The 25,149-nt window shown below is 39.5% G+C and overlaps 1 protein-coding gene across 1 annotated transcript in view; it reads left to right on the top strand.

Moving 5' to 3' along the window:
- The window catches only part of SLC1A1 (solute carrier family 1 member 1), a 63,108-nt gene that overhangs the window by 25,796 nt on the left and 12,163 nt on the right, over positions 1-25,149 (top strand). The window contains exons 3-7 of the mRNA XM_065047222.1: positions 15,519-15,611; positions 17,364-17,478; positions 20,511-20,553; positions 22,005-22,112; positions 23,506-23,690. Coding sequence (XP_064903294.1) covers positions 15,519-15,611; positions 17,364-17,478; positions 20,511-20,553; positions 22,005-22,112; positions 23,506-23,690 — 544 coding nt within the window. The remainder of the gene's footprint in view (positions 1-15,518; positions 15,612-17,363; positions 17,479-20,510; positions 20,554-22,004; positions 22,113-23,505; positions 23,691-25,149) is intronic.

Genomic DNA, 25,149 nt, shown 5'->3' with positions numbered 1-25,149 from the left:
GCTCACCATGAGAGACAGTTAAACATTAAGTCATGTTATTGTGCTTTTGCTGCAGGCTAGGAGTGTGCATAGAGACAATTGCAATGCCTCATTTGGTATAATTGTAACCAGACCATAGTGCTGGGTCCAAAGGGATCTAGGAAGTTTCGATGCCTACAGGAGGCTATGTTGTGAATGTATGTCATGTCAAAACACTGGATTTTGGTGACTGGTAGCATTTTTGCACAAGAATCACCAAGACCTCAGTCTCACCTCTATGCCCAGCAAGATCATGGAGCAGGTACTCCTGGAAATTGTGCTGAGGCATATGGTGATTTGTGGCAGCCAACATGGCTTCATTAAGGGCAAATTGTGCTTGACAAATTCAATAGCCTTCTACAACAGGATTGTAGTGTTGGTGGATAAGGGAGGAGCAACTGACTTCATCTACCTGGACTTGTGCAAAGCATTTGACACTGTCCCGCACAACATCCTTCTCTCTAGATTGGATAGACAGGGATTTGGCAGATGGACCACTCGGTTGGTAAGGAATTGGCTGAATGGTCACACTCAAAGAGTTGCAGTCAACGGCCCAGTGTGGAGATCCTGACAAGTGGCATTCCTCAGGGGTCGGCAGTGGGACCAGCGGTCTTTAACTCTTCTAGGATTAGAATGCCTTAAAAGATAATGTTGCGTCCTGAAAACCATCAATTTATACATATGCTTTGGAAACAGTGAGCTATGCACAAATATATGTCCCACAACCCAAATCCCTGTCCACTTGGACATAATGTTATAAATCCAGCTCACACCATCACTTCATGGGATTCCAGGAGTTTCTGAAAAATTTAAACTATTATTAATTTCAACTTGTTGGGGGAAATCCTGTCGTCATGGAAAAACTCTCATTGACTTCTTCATTTACAACAGGAGCACACTTAGCCTGTTTCAAATTGAAAAGGCAAAATTCTCCCTCCTTGGTTAAATGGAGGGTTTTGTAGAATGTGGTTTTCCTTCTCAAACCTAGTTCCCCAGAGTGGAAGGCATTTTTTACATACTTATTTTATATAGCATATGAGTTGCACTTTCTGGAATTTTTCCACTGACCTGCCTGAAGGCTGAACTGTAACCTAGTATGAAAAACTAATATCAGCACTAAGCATTAATTTGTTTGGAAAAATTTTAAAAGGATGGTTAATAGGTCCTTGCTTAGGGAACAGAAGAGTCTGAGTAGTGCCATGCTCTTTTAAATTATTCTTAGTCTACCTAAGACCTGAATTTTAATTGTTCTCATCTCATAATAATATTAATGGGTGGCAGATATAAGTTTAATTTACTCTGACCCATAAGCCCACCACTGATAATTCAGTTCCTTTGTATCTCCATGAGATTTCTGTCCCTCAAAATACCTAATAGTACACTAATGCATCATTCATGTGAAGGAATTATTAGTATTTTCTGTTTCCTGCTATAGTGGTACGGGAAAACTGAAAATGAAAATCAAAAACCTAGAGTGTTAGTCAAGACAATTGCTATGACATCCGGAACTACAGCTGTACTGAGTGTAATACTTCACGCTCCAAAACCACTTCTGTGAAATAATGGTCTAAAAGAAGAAATTATTAGGCAAAGACCAAAAATATATTATTTTTAGGTGCCCTGTAGAGAGAAAAAATTGAGTGGAATCTCTTGTATAATTTGTGGGAGTTTTGAGGCTTAAATATCATAATTCTGGGCATATTTAAAAGCCTATAAAATGTCTTTGAAATCTTCAAAATTCACCATTCTAATTTCATTCAGAGATTGAAAATTCTCTAGAATTGTGCAGTATATTTCATTGCATGCCTGCATACTGAGCAGACCAGTCCCCTTTAATCACGATTAGCCTTCTTTTTAGTGGACTGAGATTCACAGGGTATGTAATGGCAGTAAATGTTTGCAAATCCGTTTTCTGTCTGGGTCACAACAGGACGTAGACTGGCGATGACTGTTTTCCTGGACAGTTGTTCTCTTGTGCTTGGGTACGAGCTGCATGCCCAGCCTGCAGGTCACTATTGAACACCAAATATCTGGCCTTCTTTCCTGCATCTGGGTCCCACGTTAGTCGCTAGTGTCAGGAGGTCTGGATCTCACCCAACACTCCCTGCCCTCTAGACACCACCAAGCACCATGGTTCTGCTTCTCATCTTGCTTCAGTTAGTCCTTGTAAACTGGGCTTATTTCAGACTGCCTGTTTCATTGATTTTCAAACCACAGGACATGGACCATGATATGGTCTTTCTTTGAGGCTAGAATGTTTTCTGTAAAAAAAATCCCCTAGAAGGTGGCATCTTGTATCTGATGAATGACCTTTCTTTGATAATGTTGTGAGGGTTACCCATAAATGCCAGAAATCTTAGCTGTGTAGCAGCAGTCACGTCTGTTGTGTTTTCTGCATCATGCTTCTGGTTAAAAGATGTGACACATAACACAGCAGGTCCATGTCTCAGCTCTCAAAATCGATGACATGATTTTGTCAGCTCTTCAACATCTGTTTTAAGTTCTACAATAACCTCTCCCTCATTTCTTATCTTTTCTCCCTGGTGAAACATTAATAAAGCTTTTCCATATTTTTCTGACCTTCCCTGTACTTCCAGTCTTCACAGGCATCTCCGAAGAGTCTAGAACAGATGCATAGGAGCTTCCTGGCTCTTGCATTTGTGCAGGGTCATCTACGAGGAACACCAAAATTCCTTAAAGCAATTGATGAGGTATTTATAGGTTGCACTCTGCATACCTCAGGAACAGTGAAATAAAGACAATATCAGTTGCTTCTCTAATAGCAGCTGTCTGTGAGCTGTAAGTACAGTATCTGCCTTGCTGTGGGTCTGCTGATGCTCCAGCTGCTACATTTCCCTGTCTGTAGAAATAAACTCTTCCTTCACTCCTTTGATTACTGCTTCGGCACTGTCCAAAGCATACTGCCAGTTCCACCTTTCCCAGTACCAACAGCACAGTCTTTTATTTGCACTTCTTGTTCGTAGTACAAGGATAATGATTCTACAACAAATCTGGTTTATTCCAGGTGACAATAGCCTGTTACAACTGTGTGAGGCAGAAAAACATCCCACTAAAGTACTTTGGCCATGTGACTTTTCCAATTTGCAGAGACCATTAGGTTCTCTGTGGAAAAAGTGTGTTGAATCACGGCTGATGGATAGTTATGTTGAATAGGCTATTTGTTTTTGTCCATTGTTCAAAATTAAAGTGTCAGTTTCCTACCTTGGATCTATGTTTGGGAAGTTACTAGTTTGCTTTATCACAATGCCACTGAGTTTGGTGAATGGAGACTAGAAGTACAAAATGGAATACAAAAGGCTGGAATGCAGTGAGAAAAAAAATCTAAGTAGAGTATTAATCCGATTGTTCTGATTTCTCATGTTTATCTTTGAAATTCAGAACAGTTCAAACTTAAACAACCTTTTTTTTTTTTTTTTTTTGTCTCCTATTAGTAATTTAAGTTAAAACACACTGAGGCTGTGCCTTTGCTCAGGAATGGCCCTGTCGGTTCCATTAGAGGTCAAACATCCAGAGATTTGAAGTACTGTAAAAGAGCACAGATAAGGAAATGACAAGAGAACAAATCTATTTTATTTCCTAAAATGCAGGGATTCCAACTCAGTTTTCCTTTGGTATCACCATTCCTGGGTGGTAACTCACCTTGTCTCTTAGTGTTGCGTACGTTGTGCAATGAACAGATGTTAAATTACTGTTAATGAGTTTTGCTGTCAGTTGTACAGAGGAATACTGGAGGTCCTGTCCCTGCTGTCCATGTGCAGTCATTGGGGCAGGGAGGACTGCAGAGTAATGGGCTATTAATGGACAAGGCTTTGTGCCCATCCTCTTCAGATTACTTCTGTCACAGTCACCTACTCCTCTCCCATCAATATCAGTTGACCTTATGCAACTGAGACAGCCCCTACATTATTTAAGGTTTTAAATTATAGTAATAAAATTTTGAAGTGCACTTCTGGTTCATGGAGCATGATTACCACCAGCTCTCAAGGGCAAAGAGCCCCAACACAACAGCCGCTCTGCAGCATCGCAGTCACTGCCTCCAGTCCCAGCCGTGTCACCGGGGGCTGCTGGTGGCACCACTGTGGATGGGGCTGAAGCAAGCTAGTGTCTTCCACTCTTCTGTTCTGGAGCTTAGGACGTAAACAACAATTGCGCTATATAAACCAGATGGCATTCACTTCTTAATCCATTTCTCTGTGTGTGGACATCATGATCGATTAAAAAATGTAGTGACAGGTTAAAGTTTTCTTTTTAAGAGTCCAGAAGCTAAACCTTCTCCACCTTTATGTTTTACCACCAGTAATTTTCTGGTAATTCAAGTACCTTCAGTACTCCCGGTTTTCTGTATTCATACGTATTTCACCTGCAGCAGTGCAGAGGCTGTATTTGTGCTACATCATGAACTGAATCTGATTTCTGTTATGAATCTTGTTGGCCTGTCCATCTTGGCAGATTGATGTGTCTTCTTCCCTCCTCATAAGCTCTTATTATATTCCACCCAAGGAACATCATATTGCCTGAAAAGGCATTAACTTGAGATTGTATAACCTCTAAGAGCTTTCTAGAGGAAAATTAAAATTTTCCTACAGGTAAAACTGTTTGCAAATAAGAGGAGCAGAAGGCATTACTAATGCTTGCTTTCTGTGCATGTAGACCAATGAGCTCTCTAGGGAAAGATAATGCTATGCTGCAATGCTGATTGTGCCAACTGCCTGCAGGGCAGCACAGCAGTCCTGTAGCAAACTCATATCCAGGGTCAGAAATTTTTCTTTACATCTTACCTGAATCTCCTTCCATTTTGTAAATGTTTTGTCCCTTTCGTTGCCGTAAGCTATTAACTTCCCATATATTCCTACCCTTCTATCTGGTATTTAGAAAGGTGCATAACAACTGCTTTTTCAACACTATCCTAAATCATCCAGGACATCCCTTTTCAGTATTTGGAATATTCTTTATAATATAGTGCATTGCATGCTTTAGTCTGTTTAAAAAAAAATCTTTTTTCAATGCCGCTTCAAAGTTAGAAGACCCATATTTATCATGGTAACCCAGTGGTAGTCTCACTAGATCGTGTAAGTACCAACTGAACATATTTTGATTTAATTATTTTGTAGTATTTAAATAGCACCAATAGATGCTTATTCAATATCTGCGTACCTCACACTCTCTCCCCCCTCACCCCTGTTTGCTAGGTTTTTTCAGTTCATTTTTAAGACATTCTTCTGCTGCATTTATACAACAGTACTAGCGGAATTGCAATCATTTGCTCCAAATAAGAGAGATTAATAAAATTTCTATCAAGTCTCTTGAAAAGTTATTTGCTACAAGCTGTTATTGATATCCCTTTCCTTTACAGTAAGTAACAATGAAATTTGAATAAACAGGAAAGCTGCTAGTATAGAGGGACTGACAGAACAGGAGTGGGAGACTTCTCATAACAAACACCAAAGGTAGAGGTAGTGGGTCACCAAAAATCTCATTTGAGAGACTGCATATCACAGTGTCTTTGGGACTTCCTTTTGCCATAGCTGCTTCATTACCTGATCTTCTCAGCCAACATCTGACTCAGAACTGTCCTCTTAATGACAGTTAGCTATATATGTCTTTCAGTTACCTAGTGGAAGACTAGATAGAAAAGATAATTTAGAGCCCCATGACACAGGAAAGGAGGAAAAAATAAAATTATTTGAGGTGCATCTCAAGTGAAAGATGATTGAGAATGATCTACAAGTAGTAACAGCAGCGTCTGAGTCCCGTGTATCTGATGAATAGTGAAGTCATGCACAGAATCATGCTATCTGAAGTCCTGAATGTGGGTGGTATTTCAGTAGATAGTTATGAATTAGTTGTTTGGTCCTGACAGTCTTGTTCATATGCAAGGAATGCAGTATTGCATTTCCTAGAGAATTCCACAGAGCAAAGGGAAAAGGAGCAAAAGATTGACTGTTCAGCCCTTGGAAGGAAACAACAGTAATTCCTGTTGAACATAATTCGTACACTTAGATTTCAAGGAGAGTATGAAGAAAGTGAGCTTTCAGGAGATTAATCGCAGTCAGGGTGAACTTGTACTACAAGTTCATTGAAACTAAAAGGGCAGAATAGGACAGAAAAGAGTGAACCTGAAATGGGAACCGTGAAATCACAGATGAGTCAAAGATGGCTTCCATAAAGTATAGGCTCTGAATTCACCAGTGTTATAGTGATTCCCCCTGTAGCAGTTATGGTCTGAAGTGTATACAGCATGGTTTTCCCTTCAAAAAGTGAGGATAGGCCAAGGACAAAAGGAAATACTGGACCGAGGACAAAAATACAGAGAACAGCTGGTTTTGGTACTCTTCCTTATTTTTCAGAAGCCCTAGAGAGGAGCTTTCTTCACACAGGACATAAAGAAGTAGAGGTAGGATTGCCTTGCAAAAGCAGCCATCCAAAGTGGATATAGCCAGATCACCAAGAGACTGGATGGGTGAAAAAAACTTCAGATTAGTTGGTGAATTTAACATTTAATCTATTCATACCTGAGTCTTAGGGTGTATGACTCCAACATGAGTCCATGTTTAGAAAGAATCGCTGTGGACTGATGAGTCACAAGGGAGATTGCATAGTTGATGCCAGAAACTTTGAGCACAAAGATCTCTCCAAACCTGACATCATGTTTATGAACAATCCTGAATTCATGGGACAGCAGAGAGGACCTTTCTCTGCCATGAAAAGGAAACTTTCCCACTTGTATCTGTCACCCAAATGACAAAATTTACATGGAAATAGGATTAAATATAATCTTACATGTTGAGATTCTTTCCTTTCCTGGCAGTAGCTGATGAGAGCTGGCAGTAGCCCATGAAACAAGAATGCAAATTTAGATTCTCTTAGAAACAAAGGAGTAAGAAAATAATCTATAAGCTTGCAACACAAGTCAGCACAAGCTAGAATTTGGTGTTCATTTACTCAAGCAAAAATCATGTGCCACTTCTGAAGACATAGGCCAAATACTGTCTTAGTGTTAGTAGTGTTTCCTATTGCGAGTAGAATGGAAGTATGGTAACTAATTCAAAATTGTCACTTGCCACTTAGAGTGATTGCTGTTAGGGCTTGGCTACCGGCTCTGTGATGGTCAGAGGATTAAATGAGAATGGTCAATATGAGGTGACATTCCAAAAAACAAATTAGAATGCAGAAGTCATACCACACAGTCAGATGCAGTTGACATTTTGATACTGCTCATGTCTTAAATTAGAAACACTCCTGGCTCTACCTTTTAAAGCCAAGGAACTTCATGCATTTTGGGCGGGTATTCATTTATCAAGGGCAACGTGTCTGCCCTGCTTCATTGTTTTTTTTCCCCTAGTACTTTTAGAAGAGTAAATCGTATATTTTTGCAACTACGCATAACGTGTGCACCCCGGCAATAAAACACCACTACTATTTTTATATAAAACATTGTGGTCCCCTTAGAAGAACTGCTTACTGAAATTCTCCATATGCATTTTAAGATTCTCCTGTGTTTTCCTATTTTCACATGTCTGTTGCAACATTCTGTAAAAATATTTTAAATTGACCTGAGTATCCTAGATGTCCATTGTATCATTTCTGTGACCTAGTGACTGCACATTGCAGCTGGAAGAGCCAAAATGGAAAGGGAGAATTAATATATGTGAACCTAGGAGAAGTTGAGTGTTTCCTCTAGCATCTGCAGAAATTCCTCAATTAAAGCAATAAGGCTGATGACAGTTTAGAGCAGTTTTAGAACTGCATTTTGTCCTTGAACCGACACCTTAGTCATATATAAGAAGGTGTAAAAGCCGTAACGTTCTACTCTTCATAAACTTTTGTTGCTAGATTTTTGTTGTAGTAGTGAATTAGATATCAGAGCCTTGAGAGAACTGTGTATAGTTGATGTGCGGCATACTTCAGTTATTGCTCCTCAGAAATGTGATGAGATCTTAAACCCAGTCGAGGAAGCTACAGTGTGGCTTGCAGTTGGGTGGACATGGAAGGCCCTGGAGTCAGACTCTTCCCTCTGGCTCTCAGTCACAGAGAAGAACTTGACACTGGTGCTAGGAGCTGGATAAGTGGCATTGATTTTTGTATACAGAAAACTCACATCTTGATCATCAAATGTAGCAGTGTTGGCAAAGGGAGGTAAACAGCCCAGCCTTTTGCTGATTGTACTTAATGATCAATTTGTCATGTAGATGAAGGGAGATGGTGGAAGAAGCAAATCCTGTCAGCTTCCACTGATCTTCAGAAGCTCTGAGAACAGCTAAAAAGTACTGCAGAAGATGCATTGGTGATGACACTGAAATTTGTAGAGCCACAAAAAACAGAGTCAATCACAGCACCAAATTGTAGATGTTGTCTCTCACAATGTATTGAAAAAGAATACCTGGAGGCATAAATCCTTGTGCTCGGTTGGGACACCTCTGTAGAACAGTATGACAAACTCTGAGGTTGTAGGTGTTTTCCCTTGGGGAACCAGAAAGATGATAATCACTGGAAGTCAGAAGAGCCCTGCGATTGTTTCCAGTCCTTAATGCAACCCTTTTCACTCTCAGATCTTACATGACCACAGCACTAATGAAGCACAGAGAACAACTCTAGAATTACAGTGTTTTACCTCATGCCATTGCCATTACATGCGCATTTACACAGGCTTCTGAAGTGAACACTGATACAAACCACACAACAACACAGTGCCATATCATCTTGTACAGAGAGCATTTTTTTACTTGACTTTTAATCATGTTGGATACTGATTTGCCTGTTTCAGTTTATTTTTCCCAGCTGTACACATCTCAGATAAAAGAAATCTGTAATTCATGGATCACACAGTTTCAGTTTTTGATGACAGGGTTGCTGCCTGTGAAGCAGAGCAAGTGTTCTACGCTGGACAGTACATCTCTAAAGTGTTGGTAATTTTTCTATTATGACAGCAGCTGCAGTCAATCAATTGGTTATCCACTCCATGCTGTATAAAAATATAGTTCTATAACAGATTTTATTATGATGAGGTTCCTAAATGTTGATACCAGCGTAACATTTCTATTTTATGTGGGAAATGTAGGTCATTCCAATAGGCAGGAACAAAAATAGGAGGAGGAGCTAATGGGGTAATAACCTTTCAACATCTTTGAAGGTTTTGTGAATGCATTGTAACTGGTTTCTTCTCCTGCACTCCATTAAATAAAATGAAATTAGTAATAGTAATGAGTACTTGATTTTTTTACCTGACTTTATAGGTTGCTCCTGAGGAACTGCCGTCAGTTCTTAGATGTGTTAATGGCCAGCTTCAGAGAAAGATAGAAAAAGATTTATAATATTTAGATACAGAATAATTACACATCAAAGACATTTCAGTCTAATCTAGTAGTTTGATATTGCTATAAATTGGTTTTTTATCTTTCATGTTATGTTGACTGCTGTGATTTGGGGTGTTTCTACAACCTTCCTGCAGGTTCAACACCTCTGTCTCAGCAATACTCAAGATAACAGTCGGCAATCTAGTTAGACATGTGATGGAAGATTATTTCCTTACAACTGGTCTGAAATTGCTACGTGGCAATGTAGCTAGTTGGTGGCACTTTCCAGTGGTCCTGTGTCAGCAGAGGAAGAGAATGAGAACTCCCTATTTTCTGAATAAATGTCTCAGACATAGTTAATGTGAAGCACAGTGCTCTAGGATTTATTACAGAGTCCGCAGTACTTTACAAAATGCAGAGATAATGACACTGCTCCAGAGCAGCTTCACTGGCACACTAGTGCAGGGTTTGAAAGATCTTAGCTGGATTTTTATTCAACAAAAACCTGTGGGTATTTCAAAGTTCGGGAGCCATTTGGGCACGGCGGACAGGTCTGGTTTGTCACTATGAATGTGTCTGAATTATTTATCTGTCTCTAATACCTGCAGAGTTTGTTGGGTTTTTTTTCAGTAGCTACTTGGTTGATTTTACCTGGCACATTATGAATTATTTGTATTCCCAAAGATCTGAGTAACTGTTTCTGAAAACAAAAAGCGAAGTGCAGAAATCATTGAGAACCCTATTACATCTCCTTGGAAACAATAAGAAAGCTGTAGACCAACCTGGAGGCAGGGAAAAGAGGGTGACTCAGTTGGCAATTGAGCAAAGACACTCCTGTATTTAATGGGAGTAGAGTTGTCATTAGAGGCAGAAGAGAGAACAAAGAAAGAAAATCCGAGGACTGGTTTGTGTTCAGGGTGTTCCAAAACAACCTTTCTAAGCAGCAAGGCACAGAAAGACAAGTGTTTATCACAAAAAGTTTAGAAAATCAATTTCCTGGGTTTGCATGAAACTTCAGCAGCATTGGTACCATTGATTTCCTGATGAAATTTAACAAGGGAAAGTGTAGAGTCCTGCATCTGGGCAGGAACAACCCCAGGTTCCAGTATAGGTTGGGAAATTACATATTAGAGAGCAGTGTAGGGGAAAGGGACCTGGGGGTCCTGGTGGACAACAGGATGACCATGAGCCAGCACTGTGCCCTTGTGGCCAGGAAGGCCAATGGCATCCTGGGGTGTATTAGAAGGGGGCTGGTTAGTAGATCGAGAGAGGTCCTCCTTCCCCTCTACTCCGCCCTGGTGAGACCCCATCTAGAATACTGTGTCCAGTTCTGGGCTCCTCAGTTCCAGTAGGACAGGGAACTGCTGGAGAGGGTCCAGTGTAGGGCAACAGAGATGATGAAGGGAGTGGAGCATCTTCCTTATGAAGAAAGACTGAGGGAGCTGGGTCTCTTTAGTTTGGAGAAGAGGAGACTGAGGGGTGACCTTATTAATGCTTATAAATATATAAAGGGTGAGTGCCACAAGGATGGAGCCAGGCTCTTCTCGGTGGCAAACAATGATAGGACAAGGGGTAATGGGATCAAGCTGGAACACAGGAGGCCCAACTAAATTTGAGAAGAAACTTCTTCTCGGTGAGGGTGACAGACACTGGAACAGGCTGCCCAGGGTGGTTGTGGAGTCTCCTTCTCTGGAGACATTCAGACCCGCCTGGACATGTTCCTGTGCGATCTCACGTAGGTGTTCCTGCTCCAGCAGGGGGATTGGACTAGATGATCTTTTTAGGTCCCTTCCAATCCCAAACATACTGTGATACTGTGAAACACGTATTTCAATGATTTGTCAAGACTTCATTGTAACTTTTCCAGTATTTTCAGAATTATAGCTTTGTTTAGGAACACTATCTTTCCCCCTGTGACACCAAAACAAACAAACAAACAAACAAAAAAATGTGAACACTTTTTCAGAGAGAAAATAGATAAGTTAATACTGGTCTTTCAGGAAGTTGCAACCTTGTGTTATACTAAAGTGTATGTTTTTTAAGTCTGTGAGAAACTGAAAGAATGGTTCATGCTTCCATCAGTGGCTACTGAAAAATTCTGGACCACAGTGTTTCATCTTTTGGCTCAGTTTTGTTTAAATCATACTATTTGGTTAGGTAAAGTAGCTTTCAAGAGTAGCATTTCAGGGAAGCAGCTCTAAAAGTGTACAACAAAACAAGATTACGAATGAAATGTCAGAGGGACTTCAAAAGTTGCAGATGACTGGTGCTGCTGTCATCCAGTCTTAACAGGACTCTGATGCCTTTACGAGGCAGTTACGTGTTCTAAAGTGAGTCGGAGAAGCTTTGTTCCGCATGCAAAAGTCAGTAGTTGAGCACAACACAGGATTAAACTGGTCAGTTGTTATCATTCCATTTTTCCACTTCCGATTTTCTGCAAGTCTCACAATATTGCCCTCCTTCGTGGTTATTTTTAAAAGAGGAAAGTTGTGGGAATACTCTAGCAATAGAGCGAAAACAACAGTTATAAAAAGAAAAGAAAATAGAGTTGGTGGGTTTCCTGGCAATACCACAAAAAAATCAAGTAAAAAAAAAAAGACCATATATAGAATAAAAAAAAGTTATTGCAATGTGAAGAACAGATGAATTAGGATTTTCCATTTTTTTTCTCCAGCACTTAAAATGGGATATCTGTATATCTTACCCAAAACTATGTGCGTCTTCTGTTCTGCTGAGAGTCCTGTACCATCCTCATCCCTGTTGCACTTTATGCCTCCTAATACTCTGACAAACAAAATTACTAACATCTGTCTTGTTACTTATCCTCCCATCCTTTATTCACAGAAGGTGTATATACGGTGCACATTTCATATGTTGCAAATTAGAGAAAATTGGGCAAAAAGAGAAAACAGTACAAAGAGCTTTGACTTGGCAACTGTAGCATAGAAAACATGGGAGCTGGATTGCAGAAGACTAGGCAATTGATTCCCAAATATGGCTCCAGGTATTAAAGCCTAAGCTCTGTTCTGCTGAAATAATATGGGCAGAGGGGTAGATAGATTAGCAGATTTTAACACCAGTTGGTGTCTTTCATTATCATCTCCCTCAAGTCTTGTGTGTCACAGCCGCAGAATTGCGCTCCATGCTTTGGTGGCCGTAGCTGAATTAGAGCATCTTTTGTAGGAAAATTTAAGTAACAAATCTGAAAAAAAAAGCAGTTTTAAAATTCCCAGGGATGGAGGAATACAGTAGGCAACATTTGCAGCTTATCTGCTCAAAGGCTGAGGGAGGGGAAGAGCAGATAAAATAGCTGTAAAAGTTTAGTGATAACCCACAGTAAATACCCAAGTTTAATTACCCTGTTTTTGTGATCTTATCTTATAACACTGCAGGCTTTCCATTTTGAGTAGCAGGTGTGCCATCCTGGTTTGAGAAATAAGTTTTCTTATGAACTGAAATCACTGTTAGATGTATGCTTTGTTTAATGTATCTTCCGTTAACTATTTCAACTATGTCCAAAGAAATTACGAAGGTATGAGATTAGTTCAAGGGAAACCCGCCTGGACACATTCCTGTGTAACCTCATCTGGGTGTTCCTGCTCCAGTGGGGAACTGGACTGGATGAGCTTTTGAGGTCCCTTCCAATCCCTGACATTCCGTGATTCCGTGAAACTTAATATTCAGTTGGCTTGAAAAGAAGGCCATGCTTATCAATTGTAATGTAGTATCAATTGCTCACTAATGACAGTAGGATATATTTGGAGGGAAATCTGGTTTTACATATTATGTTTTCCTATGTGCAACAAACTACCTTGAAGAAAAGGAGCTCAGCAGTTTAAAGCAGCCAGTGCAAACCTGTGTCTGTGGCACTTGTAGTGAAACCTACTCGGTTCTCTAAATAGAAGCATAGTCCTGAATGTAGGTTTTTTTTTCAGAGTACTGCAGTTTTCAATAAACAGAAGCCATACCCGTCATCCTCAGAGCATACTCGTACTTATTCAGTCACGGCTGCCTGGCTGATTCGAGTGTTTTTACAGGTACTAGCAAAGCAGCACTGACATGACGGTGGAAGCACAAGCTGTATTCCAGCACAGCTCACTCACTAACAGCATCATTATCCAGTTTAAAAAGGCAGGGGCAAAGTTTTCTCTTAATTATAGCTCTGTAACTCCAGTGCGCATAACAGCGTGCAAAGGGATTTCATTTGGAGACAGAAGAATGGCTGTAACAGGAACTAATTGTGGAATCTTTATAACTGAGTACTCCAGGGAAATAACCTTGCTTGATTGTTAGGCTCTTGGCTGAGTCAGCAAGACTGCCAGGCAAAAGCAATATTAAGGCAAGATTTGTGAAGCCCTCCATCCCATTATAGGATTATTATCTTCCACTGTCTGTCTTATTGCTATTTACAGCTGAAACAAGCTTTAGAATAAAATTCCATGATTTCTATGTTTTATTAGCTTTTCATTAAAAGATACGGAACTGTAGCAATACCAGTTTGCTCTCTTTTAAAAACATGATGTAAGGTCTTCTAACTTAATGTACCAGGTGCAAAAGTTTCAACATTGACAGCCTTTGAAACCACCTTCTCTATTGTCCATAGAACCCATTATTTATTACTATCCATTCTCAAGAGTTCTCACAGACGAATTTTCACAGCTGATCCCACAGCAATGCAAAAGTCCTCCTTTCTACCTGTTTTTTCCCAGTCCCCAATGTGAGAGATTAAAATGGTGGCACAGATTGTGTGTCAAATCTCGTGTTTGTGTCTCAAACAATATCCTTAGTGCTGACAGCCTCCTGTGATAGCTGTAGCATTGCTTTTTTTCTGTGCGTTGGTCTGTGCCCTCTTGCTACACAAATAGTTATCCTTCTTTCCTGTGCAAGTGAGATGGTCTTTACATCGTTATTTCTGCATGTATATGTAGTTCTTCTGTAGTCAGTCTGATGATATACTGTCTCATGGAGGACACAAAAAAAATCAAATAGATGATGAAATAAAATAACCTTCATTCTCCCCTCCCAGTACTGTTTGTGTTTTGAATAACAATTAACAGAACAAGTAAGGCATTATATGAATGCATTAGGCACAAGTTGTTACTGCTGTTGATAAACCTTCTGAAAAAGACTACACATGGTTAAAGTATGCTTGCTAAGATACTTTTTGAGCTCAAAGATCAATAAGTTACATTCCCATCCGAAAGATGTTTTGTTTTTTCTTCCTCGGTTTTTGAAACCTTTTCCTACAAAATCATGCTTCTCTGAAGTTAAACATCTTCATGGTATTTTTTTCCTTCCTATACACTTGAGTCTGGCCACTGTTTTATAATCTGACTTTATAAACTATATAAACTTCATACACTTTATAAAATATAAATGTATCACAATTGTCTAATGATAGCAGTGAATTATTAACTAGTGCAGTTACAGACAGTCAAGTTTTACAGTCACAATGCTCATTTTACCCTGGTCACTGAATTGTATGTGAACAGATAAAACTGTAAATCTTCTAAACAATTATAAAATACTTAGTGAGCAGTTTATTATAATATTGTTGCCGGAAGTTAACTTGACCTCACAGTAACACCCGCCTCAACATTTTCCCCACTTTCTTTAACAAAAACTGCCCTCCATTCCTGACAATGACAGATGGAAGCAGAGTAGCGAGAATAGCTCAGACTTCAGAAAAGCTTTAGTGAAAAAATACAAAAACAAAACCCAAAACTTGTCTGTATGTGCCTTTGAGCAACCTGAGGTAACCGCCCTGAGCAGCTCCCTTCTTGTGGTTTTACAGCCTTCTTGTGGTTTGACAGCCAAAATGTTACAGATGTGAAGAAAGTGAAGCTATTCTTTAAGTGAATATGGAAATCAATTGTAACTTGCTGTCATAAACCTAAGAAGTCTAATTCATCACAAACATCAGGGAATCAGAAAAGCTCAGTTATGTTTTTTTCTAGAAAAATCCAGGGAAAACAGACTTTTGCAAAGAAGCAGAAGCAAATATGTTGATCTACTACAGATATTTTTCAGAAGTGCAACTGTCAATTAGGTATCTAGAAATATCTTGAATAAGGAAAAATTTCCCACACAGAAATAAGAGACAATAAATAGTTGCATTAACAAAAAAAACCACTTTTATTTTAAGACTGTTTTTTTAGTGTTTTGTTTTTGTGTTTCTTTTTACAGGTGTTGCTGCTTTGGATTCCAGCGTTTCTGGGAAGATTGGCTTGCGAGCAGTGGTTTATTATTTCTGCACCACCGTCATTGCTGTGATACTAGGTACTCTGCGATACTGTAACTTAAGGTCCTCAGCATCACATAATTGAAAGTATACAGTACTGTGACACAGGATGGGGAGAAGACAGGAATCATACTGACCATCTTGACATACTTGTGGCCAGATACAGGGAGAAGCTGGTCCAGCTGTTCATGTTGGGCTGTGTTCATGTCCAATATGAACCCACAGGAAATTTCCCCACACATTTCGGTTCAGGGAAGATTAGGAGCTCTGCATGTAGGTGAACAGTCACCAGCAGCGGGAAAGCTGAATGAACATCAAAGGCCAGCCTTAACTACAAAGTGGATTTTCTCAGTAGCAAAATTACAGATTGTTGCTTATTCTCAGATGTGAGAACGTGTAATGTGTCTCACTTGAAAGAGTGACAGAATGTACTGCTTTCCTTCATCTCATTTCCTTCCTAAGAGGTTTGTCCCCTCTGTCACTGCCAGGCTGCACTCCTGCCTCTCTGAAGTCCACATCTCCGCTTGCAGGAAGTTAATTCCCTACAAACAACCTTGAAATCTTCCATATTTGCTTAAACAAACATCTTCAGCTGACTTATTAAATAAGAAGTAAAATTAAACCTTCCTCTGTCAGCTGGTATGTAGTTTGCAGCTTATCTTGGTATTTTGTTGAGCCTGAGTGAATATTGTGCCAAGATACCACCCACTGAAAAGAAAACTTATACTTATTGGAAGGACAAAATGTATATCGCATGTGGCCTACTTGTAAAACAAAGCAGTATTTAACAATAGAAGAAGAATCACATACAGACATAGAAGGCCAGAATAATTTCTAGAGGTTTCCAATACTGAGAGTAATATATCACTGTGGTTATACCGTTTAGGCTGTCTCATCTGTATGGGAATTTTCTGTGAATACGTAGTGAGGAAACTTAATAAAGGCTAACATTGATACGTATATCACATTGAAATTGTCCCTACGCTGAGAGAGGGGTTAAACCAGACAATCTCCAGAGGACCCTGCTGTTCTAAGTTATTCTATGATACTGTGATATTACTTGCTTCATTATGCTGGGTTATACAAATTCAGTTCTGCTTTTATTCACAGATGTCATTTAAAAGCCTCGCTCCTGGCTGGTTGAAGGGTCATCCAAATGCCTCTTTCTCCCTACACTGAGATTTGGTAGCTTAATTTGCTTTAGGTTTGTTTGGATTTGGGGGAGGGAAAAAAAAGGTATATTTGGAAAGGCCTAGTATTTAATATAATAGTAAAAATGCCTAAAAGGAAGCCATTAATAATTTCTTGCCCATAATTTTTTATTCCAGTCTGTTTCTCAAGCCCTTCTCTTATGTAACTTTATTCCTAACGAATTTCACCAGAACATCCTGTTGTACTTTGAGGTCACAGGGCAGTGAACTTGTGTCGATATCTGAAAGCTAGTAACAGAAAGAGCTGTATAAGGCAACAAGTAAATAGCAATTCTGAATATCACCGTGCAAAAGTTGCAGAAGTAATTTACTTTCTTGGTAAGCAGTACTGATTTAGTACCATGTGTGGGAAAGCAAAGCTAGAGTGCCCAAGTCCATTGGCAAGGCCACAAGTAGCTCATGTGTCCAGGGAACCGCACATTTAAGGACACGACCCTGAACAGCCCCGAATGAGCATTCAGGGGAAGCATTTGTTGAGTTTAGCTCATGAAGAATTTAGCTACATGGGGTGCACTAAGGCAGAACGCACCAGTGCCTCTGCTTGTACTGAGAGCTCTTCTTCTGGTTCTTCTTCTGCAGGGATTGTCTTGGTTGTGACCATTAAACCCGGAGTGACTCAAACAGCCAATGACATTGATAGAGTGGGCAGCACCCCAGATGTCAGTACTGTTGATGCCTTGCTGGATCTGATCAGGTGAGGTTTTCTATTTTAGTTTCCATACACTTGTTGCAGAAGTCCAAGCAAATATAAATACATTTGTGATGTATAATACAAAAAAAATGCTTTCTAATGTTGTTTGGATAAGGAGAGAATAACTTGTATTCCAACAGAATAAATGTCTTAGAGTGAATTCAAAGCAGTTTGTTAAAAAAAAAATCTCCTTATACCGTAGGCTTTGGTTGATAAAACAAAGACAACAAGAATTCCATCCTTTGCAGAAATTGCTTTGAAAGGTTTACCTGTTATGAAGAAAATATCCAAGAAGGCTTGAATGGTTGGCAGGTTACTCTCTGGCAGTTTCTGTGTCATCCAGCATAAACAGCCACCTGAAATCGCAGTGTTACGTTTCCGATCCTCACGGGGAACAGACCCAGTATGCAAATGTTTTTTAGATTTGCACAGTCAACAAGTTTGTCACATCATCAGCATCTAAGGCAACCTTATAATGAGTCTTTCCTCATCAGCATCCTAGAAAATGATGGATATTTTAAGTGGTTAGAAGAAGGAAACCTCTAGAAAAGTCTTCAGAAGACCCAAGCAAACATGTTTAAAGCATTGGAAAAAATTAATGAAAAATGATTGCACTTCCAGTAGTGGCTAAGCATTTCCTTCAAAACAATTTTTGTTGATTATTCTTTTCCTCCAACTGCAGTTAGTCTCTGTTTTGTATCACTGTTCCTGCTCACTATTTTCTTTTTGTAGAATTTTTACTTAATCTGTCATGTCGGGTGTGGAACAGACTACCCGTTGTATTCTGTGATCTTAAGGGTCTTTCCCAACCAAAATGATTCTATGATCCTGTGTAAGAATCAACTCACACATATCTAAAATCGGCTTTCTCAGCATTTTTATTTCAGGAAATGTGACTGGCACTTGCGGATGCAACTCCAGATATACAGTTCTTTGACATCTCTAAAATATACACAGAGACACACATATATATGTATATATCTTGTAAAAAATCACTGACCTATTTAGTGGCAGGTGTCTGCTGTCATCTCGGGCATCTCTGCCCCAGCACAGATGGAGTTAGACCTCTTGGAGAATAACTCAATTTCTCTGACATTTGTGTGTGATGTAGTTAACGGTCCTCAACCCCTCAGCCCCATATTCAATTCTTTACAGCTATTCCCAGCCTCTGTCCTCTCCTGCATGTGCATAACTGCAGTGACAGCTCCTTGGATGGCTCATCTCATTCCTCATGGTCACTTGCCCAGCAATCAATGAGAGGAGCTGTGCAGTCAGCCACATTATAAAATCTACCAGTAACTTCCATGTGAACATTTCCAGACATATTCACAGGGCTGATGTAGTTCCATGCACAAAAAGTCTTCCTGTTATAAAAAGAGGAGGTGTCACAGATGGAGTGGTGCACTTCACTCAGCAGCAATAATATATTTTATTGATATGAAACAGCTAACAGAATTGAATTGTGAGTGCGACAGTGGTTTAAAAATATTTGATGTCAACGTAAACTTGATTATTTACATCACAGAGGACAGGCTAAGTCAGACACCTTGAGGAGACCCTCCCGTTGGTCAGATAGTTCAGAGAGGATCCCCTTGCTTTCTGAATTCCTACTCAGCGGAGTTAAGGTGTGGCTGGATCCAGTCCTAGTCCCAGACTTGGTCAACAGGTTGTATCCGGAGGATTATATGTACATAACCAAAAGATAAAATCTCAGCAAAGCTTAAAAAGTTTAACAAGTTATTGGCTACTTGCCAGGGATGTGTTGTGACAAGGAATCTCTCTGGTGTCGAGGAGTAAAGGATCTGTGCAGTGGGTGTAACTGAGCAGTGTCCCTGCTGAGGGGAGATCCTGTCGTGCAGCCTGCTGCCATGCAGGAGAGCTCAACAAGCTCTGGGCTGTCCACTGCTTGTGGAGTAAGGCCATTGATATTTGCACACCAGCAAGATGTGTGGGTCACTGCACCCGACAGCCCTTGGCTGCTGTGTCTCCATCCCTCTCCCCAAAGTCCAACTTCAGCCAATGCAGCCGTCACAGCTGCCACTGCCCTTTAAGCAGGGGTTTGGGGTAGCACACTGCCACAGGTCTGAATTGTAGTTCAGAGTGTTCTGGGGTTTTACTACAGTTTATAGCTCACTTCTTGTAGACAGATTTAAGACTAAAAATTAGGAGTTTAACATCTGAAATCCTCTTTTAAAAGAATTACAGTTACTTTTCCTGCTTATTTATATTCATCAGATTTAAGATCCAAATCCAGACAGTCTTGAAAAGATTAAAGAAAATCCCAGGCTTGTACAAACTACTCTTGCCTCTGAAGAAATTTTGCTTTAAAAACTTGAAAAATATAGGCAGGAGTTTGTGAAAGGTCTAGAAAGGAGATAAAGAGTTTAGCTTCAATATATAAACTGACTTTCTGCACTGGACTGGGTATTCAATAAATACTTAATTAATGTTTTTTTCTGTAATCATTTGAATCTGAAGTTGTCAGTTGGAAAGGTGGCACACAACTGGGTTGCACTACTTCTGACCTAATTTTCTAATTTCTCAGCGTGAGAAAGTGGTTCTTGACCCTGGAATAATACATGGGAATCTTCCATCAGTCAAGATTAATTTCTAATATCAATACTAAAGCAGGGTATGCCCAATATCTGATTCTTCCAGCACAAGGTTCATAAGAGTTATTTTTTTTCTGCCTGTGTTTGACAAATTCCATAAAAATAGTATGTCCTGTATTCCTCATGCAAATGATGGAATGATGGAGCAGGGAAACAAATAAACGAACCCCACCACCACAGTGGGTTTAGCACCTTACCAACAGAAATGTCATGTACTGAAAAATAAGCCAGAAAATTCAATGACAGGTAAACAGTCAACTGCTTGTTTTGAGTCTTGAACCTTTAATTTCTTTGGATTTTATACACCGCTTTTTGGAACACAACTTGATCTGAATTTACAAGCAGGAGATTTTATCATTTTGTTTATAAAAACAGCTTGTTCTTGGTACGCTGTAATGTTGAAATTGCTTTACTTTTTGACAGGAATATGTTCCCAGAAAACCTTGTCCAGGCCTGTTTTCAACAGGTAAGTTAGAACATTCCTCCTTGCTGCTGTAGTTTTTATTGCTAACTACAAATTGTTGTTCTTTTATGTCCCCAAAAACTATATCAGGTAAGAATTACTTCTGAGAGGTTCAGGAGTATCTCAATCTCCCATAAAAAGACTTTTGGTTTTATTTCCATTATGATAAACACAATGTTGCCACCTATTAAGCCCTTGATGATCCCGTGTAAAAAGGGATCCTTGTTTAGTAGCTGGGTGCAGAAACCAAGCAGTGTATAAGACAAGGTTTTTCCTTTTGGGACAGAGTTAGAAGAACCACGTCATCACGATCGTTTTCCTTGTTCTTAAAACCCCTCAATGTCTGATGAAATCTACGTACCTTAGCCTCACCCTGATGGATCTGACATAATGTACATTGCCAGACCTGATAATCCATTTTAAGGAAAACGCAGCGAATTGCAGAATCTATTTGAGACATCTTACAGAAAAAGTGCGATTTGCAAGATGAAGGAGGGAACTGCTGTCTATGTAGCAGATTTACTTCAGATTCAGTCATCTTTATCTGTATATATATCAACTGATTTTTGTGATGCTCTCTGTTTCTCTTCTTTGTCTTCCCCCAGCAGCTGCTAACCAGTTTATCTGAGGTCTGTATGTGAGGTAGATAACCTTTCCCAGGAAATTATGTTAACTGTCCTGCTGTGCACACACTGAATATATTTCCAGTTTATGAAGTTCTTTTTGTAGTTTTTCTCATATGTTAATTACTGTCACCCGGCACTGAGGGGACACACAGAGATTCCTTTAGGGATCCTTGGTAGTATGACAACAGCACTAAGTCTTAGTTACAGATAAAGCTTTATTTTCTGAACAGGATATTATGATAAGTATAGCACAGAATTTGTAATCAGAATAGCACAGGATTTCTATAAGCAGAATCAGTGTAGTACAATTTTATAATAGCACCACTTAGCTTATGGTCTCTAGTCACCTGGACCCTCTGCTGGTTGGTCAAATCTTAATATGTGGTTTTCTGTATCAACATAACAATCAGAATCTATACTCAAAAATCACATAAAAGAAGACGAGTAACTCCCTCAGTCCTTGGAGGGAGCAGATGATGGTGGGAGCATCCCTGGCCATCGAGGGTTCCCACTCTCACTGTCCAGCAGCTGTTCTGGTCCCAGTTCTCCTGTAGGATTTGTGACTGCTGGTTTTACAGACAGTGCTCTGGGCAAAAAGCCCCCTTTCCATTGTCAGGAGCTGTATCTCATCCCCCAAAAGACTGCACCAGGTCCTCAGGGCACCCGAGGGCCTGAGGAATGGAATTCACTGCGAATCACTTGCTTGGTCTACAGCATCTGAAGTACAGAACCGTGATGGCTCCTATGAATTGTGAAATAATGTATTACTCTGTTTTTCCTTTTATGTTTCTAAATAAGTTCTTCTATTTTTTAAAATAACTTTTACAGTATAAAACTAAACGTGAAAAAGTTGAAGCTGCGACCAGCGTGGATAAAAATACCTCCATATTCGCCGAAGAACCTGTTACAACTGCTACGACATTTAAGGCTTCAGAGGTGTGACCTTTATTGTTGCATTCCTTCATAATATATGAAGTGAGGAGAAAGAACATGGAATAAATTTGGTTTAGTTGAGGTGGTTAGTGATTGAGAAAAAGAAGGAAATCATACATAGATTTTAGCAAGGGCACAGAACTTCAGTAAATGCTAGAGGTGATTGTGAGGATCTTCATGTAGGTTTAAGAACTCCAGAGGACTCCACTGGTTATAAAGCAGTCTGAAGATAATAGATGATGTGAGAAAAATAATCTATTAATATACTTCTTTAAATGTATATACTAATGAATTGTTAATTTGCAGAGAAATTAAAGCAAACAGTCTAAAGCAAAAGGCTAGATTTATGTCAGCACTAGGTGTTTAAGCAGCAATGAGGTAACCATAAGCACTGTAGAAAGAAAGGAATGGAAAATTATAATAATAATTCTTTAATGGAAAGCAAAACAATGGAAGGCAGTTATTAATTAATAGCTCATAACTATGAAAAAAAACATAAAGGGACAAAAGTGAAGATGAGATTTAACAAACATCTGATTAGAGGTTTGGAAGGGATATCGGTGTTGGTTTATAAAGCTTGTAGTTACTCTGGAGAAGGAGAAAGGAATTCAATAGTATATGAACACAGAACTATGAACTGTACCAAATCAATATGCATTTTCTTTGCTGCTTGCAATTTTCATTTCATAGTAATGAGAGCATGGGAACAGGAGCTATATGAAAAGACATGAATTAAATTCTGAAGCAGGATGTAGTGAGGAATTGCACCCTTTCCTTCATATGTTTATACTGCACACAGATAAATGTGTGAATAACGACATATTTTGTAGGATTTTTATGTTACGTGCATCCCATTCCACTATAAATTATGCAATTTCACTGATTTGAGCTGAATGGTAGATTTTAAACTTTGAGCAAAATTGGACTTTTTTTGACTCAGTTCTTATGCAACAGATTTTTTATCTGAAATCCAGACACAAACTCTTTAGTTGCTCAGAAATAACCACAAGGATGCTGCATCAGCTGTGTTTTGTTCTCCGCAGTAGGGAGTTAGTATTGAACATATTGAAGGCATGACTGTGGATACCTAGACCTTGCCATACTGTGTGTCAGGAGTCTGTAGAAAAGGCAACATAAATGAAGGGGTGCTTCGTTCCCTGCTAGGGTTTTGTAAGATCCTTGCATAGCTTTAAAATACAAAGCATTCGAAAACAATTTAGTTTAGTTAATTCCAGAAGTTGACCACTTGGCACAGCCAGAAAAGGAATAACGTGACTGGGGAATAGCTCCATGTCTCTTCAAGGAAATATCTAAATATGTTTTCATTTTATAACTCTTTTAAAGTAAATCCAGTGTTTTCAGTTAGTAACTTTTTTGTCTTGATTCTTATCTGTAGAACAAAACCCAAGAGTACAAAGTTGTGGGCTCGTATTCCAACGGCATCAATGTGCTGGGGTTGATCGTCTTTTGTCTTGTTTTTGGAATGGTTATTGGGAAAATGGGAGAGAAAGGACAAGTGCTGGTGGATTTTTTCAATGCACTGAATGAAGCTACGATGAGGATAGTTCACATAATAATGTGGTAAGTCCAAGGACATGCTGGCATTTTCTAACACCTTCTTTAAGTGGGTTTTGTCATTGGAGTGGTAGGAGGAGACTCACACCTCATGTTTGCTTTTGTGTAGTACTTTACAGCAAACAACTCTAAAACAAAAGCTGGTAAAAAGTTTTCTTTCTACAGAATTTGATCCTTTTGAGGAAACTGTAGGCAGGGGTTCCACTTATTGTGCACTAAAGAAATAGTTCTATTGGTACACAAGAAACCAGAGTTTTTCAGACATTCTTGGTGGAGGTTTATATCAAACCAGTACAACTGCCGTGGTGATTTGGAAACTGTGGAAGCACTGCCACACACATGCCCTTCTGTCTTGAACACTATTCCCTGGTAGCCATTATGTTCACAGCATAGCTGTCCTTGGAGCGAAGTTCTTTTAGAAATATAAATTAATATACAAGCCACAGCACAGAGCAAATCCAAAATGCTATGCAAAATACAACTTAGCATCATTTACCTTCTGCTAATAAGTTTGTGAGACAACATTCTTACAATTTTCTTACTAATATCCTCAGGCAGGAAATGCAATTTCAAAATGTAGCAACTCATCTGATATTGTTTGATTGGACTTCACAGTTATTCACAGAGCTTTTGGCCATGCAGATCACAATTACAGAATCGGGACTATAAGCACACACAATCCCTTCCAGAATTTGATCCTACGTGTGAAATGCCTTGTGCCATTTACTGCAATACTCTGCTCGTATCCATGTTTCACACAAACAGCTTATCAGACCTGGTCCTTCCACGGGTTGTTCTTTCATCCCAGCACACTTGCTTGTAAAACAATCAACATCTCCAGGGTTTAGTTGACACTTCTTGCTGCCTTTAAATAAAGGTCAATCAGTTTCTGCAACTTGACTTGTGCTAGGCACCTGGTTCGGTCCCCTCTGAGTTACAGCCCCATGAAATAGGCTGCCTCACTCTGGAGCAAATTACCACTAACGAGACCCAAGAGTTAGCGCATGCCACAAATACAGGATTTTATGGCTAATCTGACTGTCTGTAGAAACACAGGCTCCTAGTGTTTCTACTGATGTGAGAGCTGTTGTCTTGAATAAGGTGAAGTTTGATGTTGTTAGTGTGAGGAACTAGTTCTGCTTTCACCAAGTTCAGCCCTCAGGAGGAACTAGGAGACCCTGCTTTGCACAGAGACAAGGTACTATCTTATTTGTGAGGTTGCACACAGACATTTAATAAATTTAAAATTCATATTTTAAAGTGGACTACATTTTATATATTCACAAATATATAACTTAGTTTATACTACTCAAAGCTCTGAAGTGGCACGTTGTCTCCATGACAGCCTGCCTTCTGGTACCAAAAAGACCAGCTGGTGCTAACGTAATTCCTGATTTTTTGCCTTGAATTTTCTGTAGGCACTAGGTCCTGCAGCTATTCATTTCTGTAAAGCATGGCCTTGCCT

The sequence above is a fragment of the Columba livia genome, chromosome Z, assembly GCF_036013475.1.
Source record: "Columba livia isolate bColLiv1 breed racing homer chromosome Z, bColLiv1.pat.W.v2, whole genome shotgun sequence".
NCBI lineage: Eukaryota > Metazoa > Chordata > Aves > Columbiformes > Columbidae > Columba > Columba livia.
This window is presented reverse-complemented; position numbering and strand designations above follow the sequence as displayed.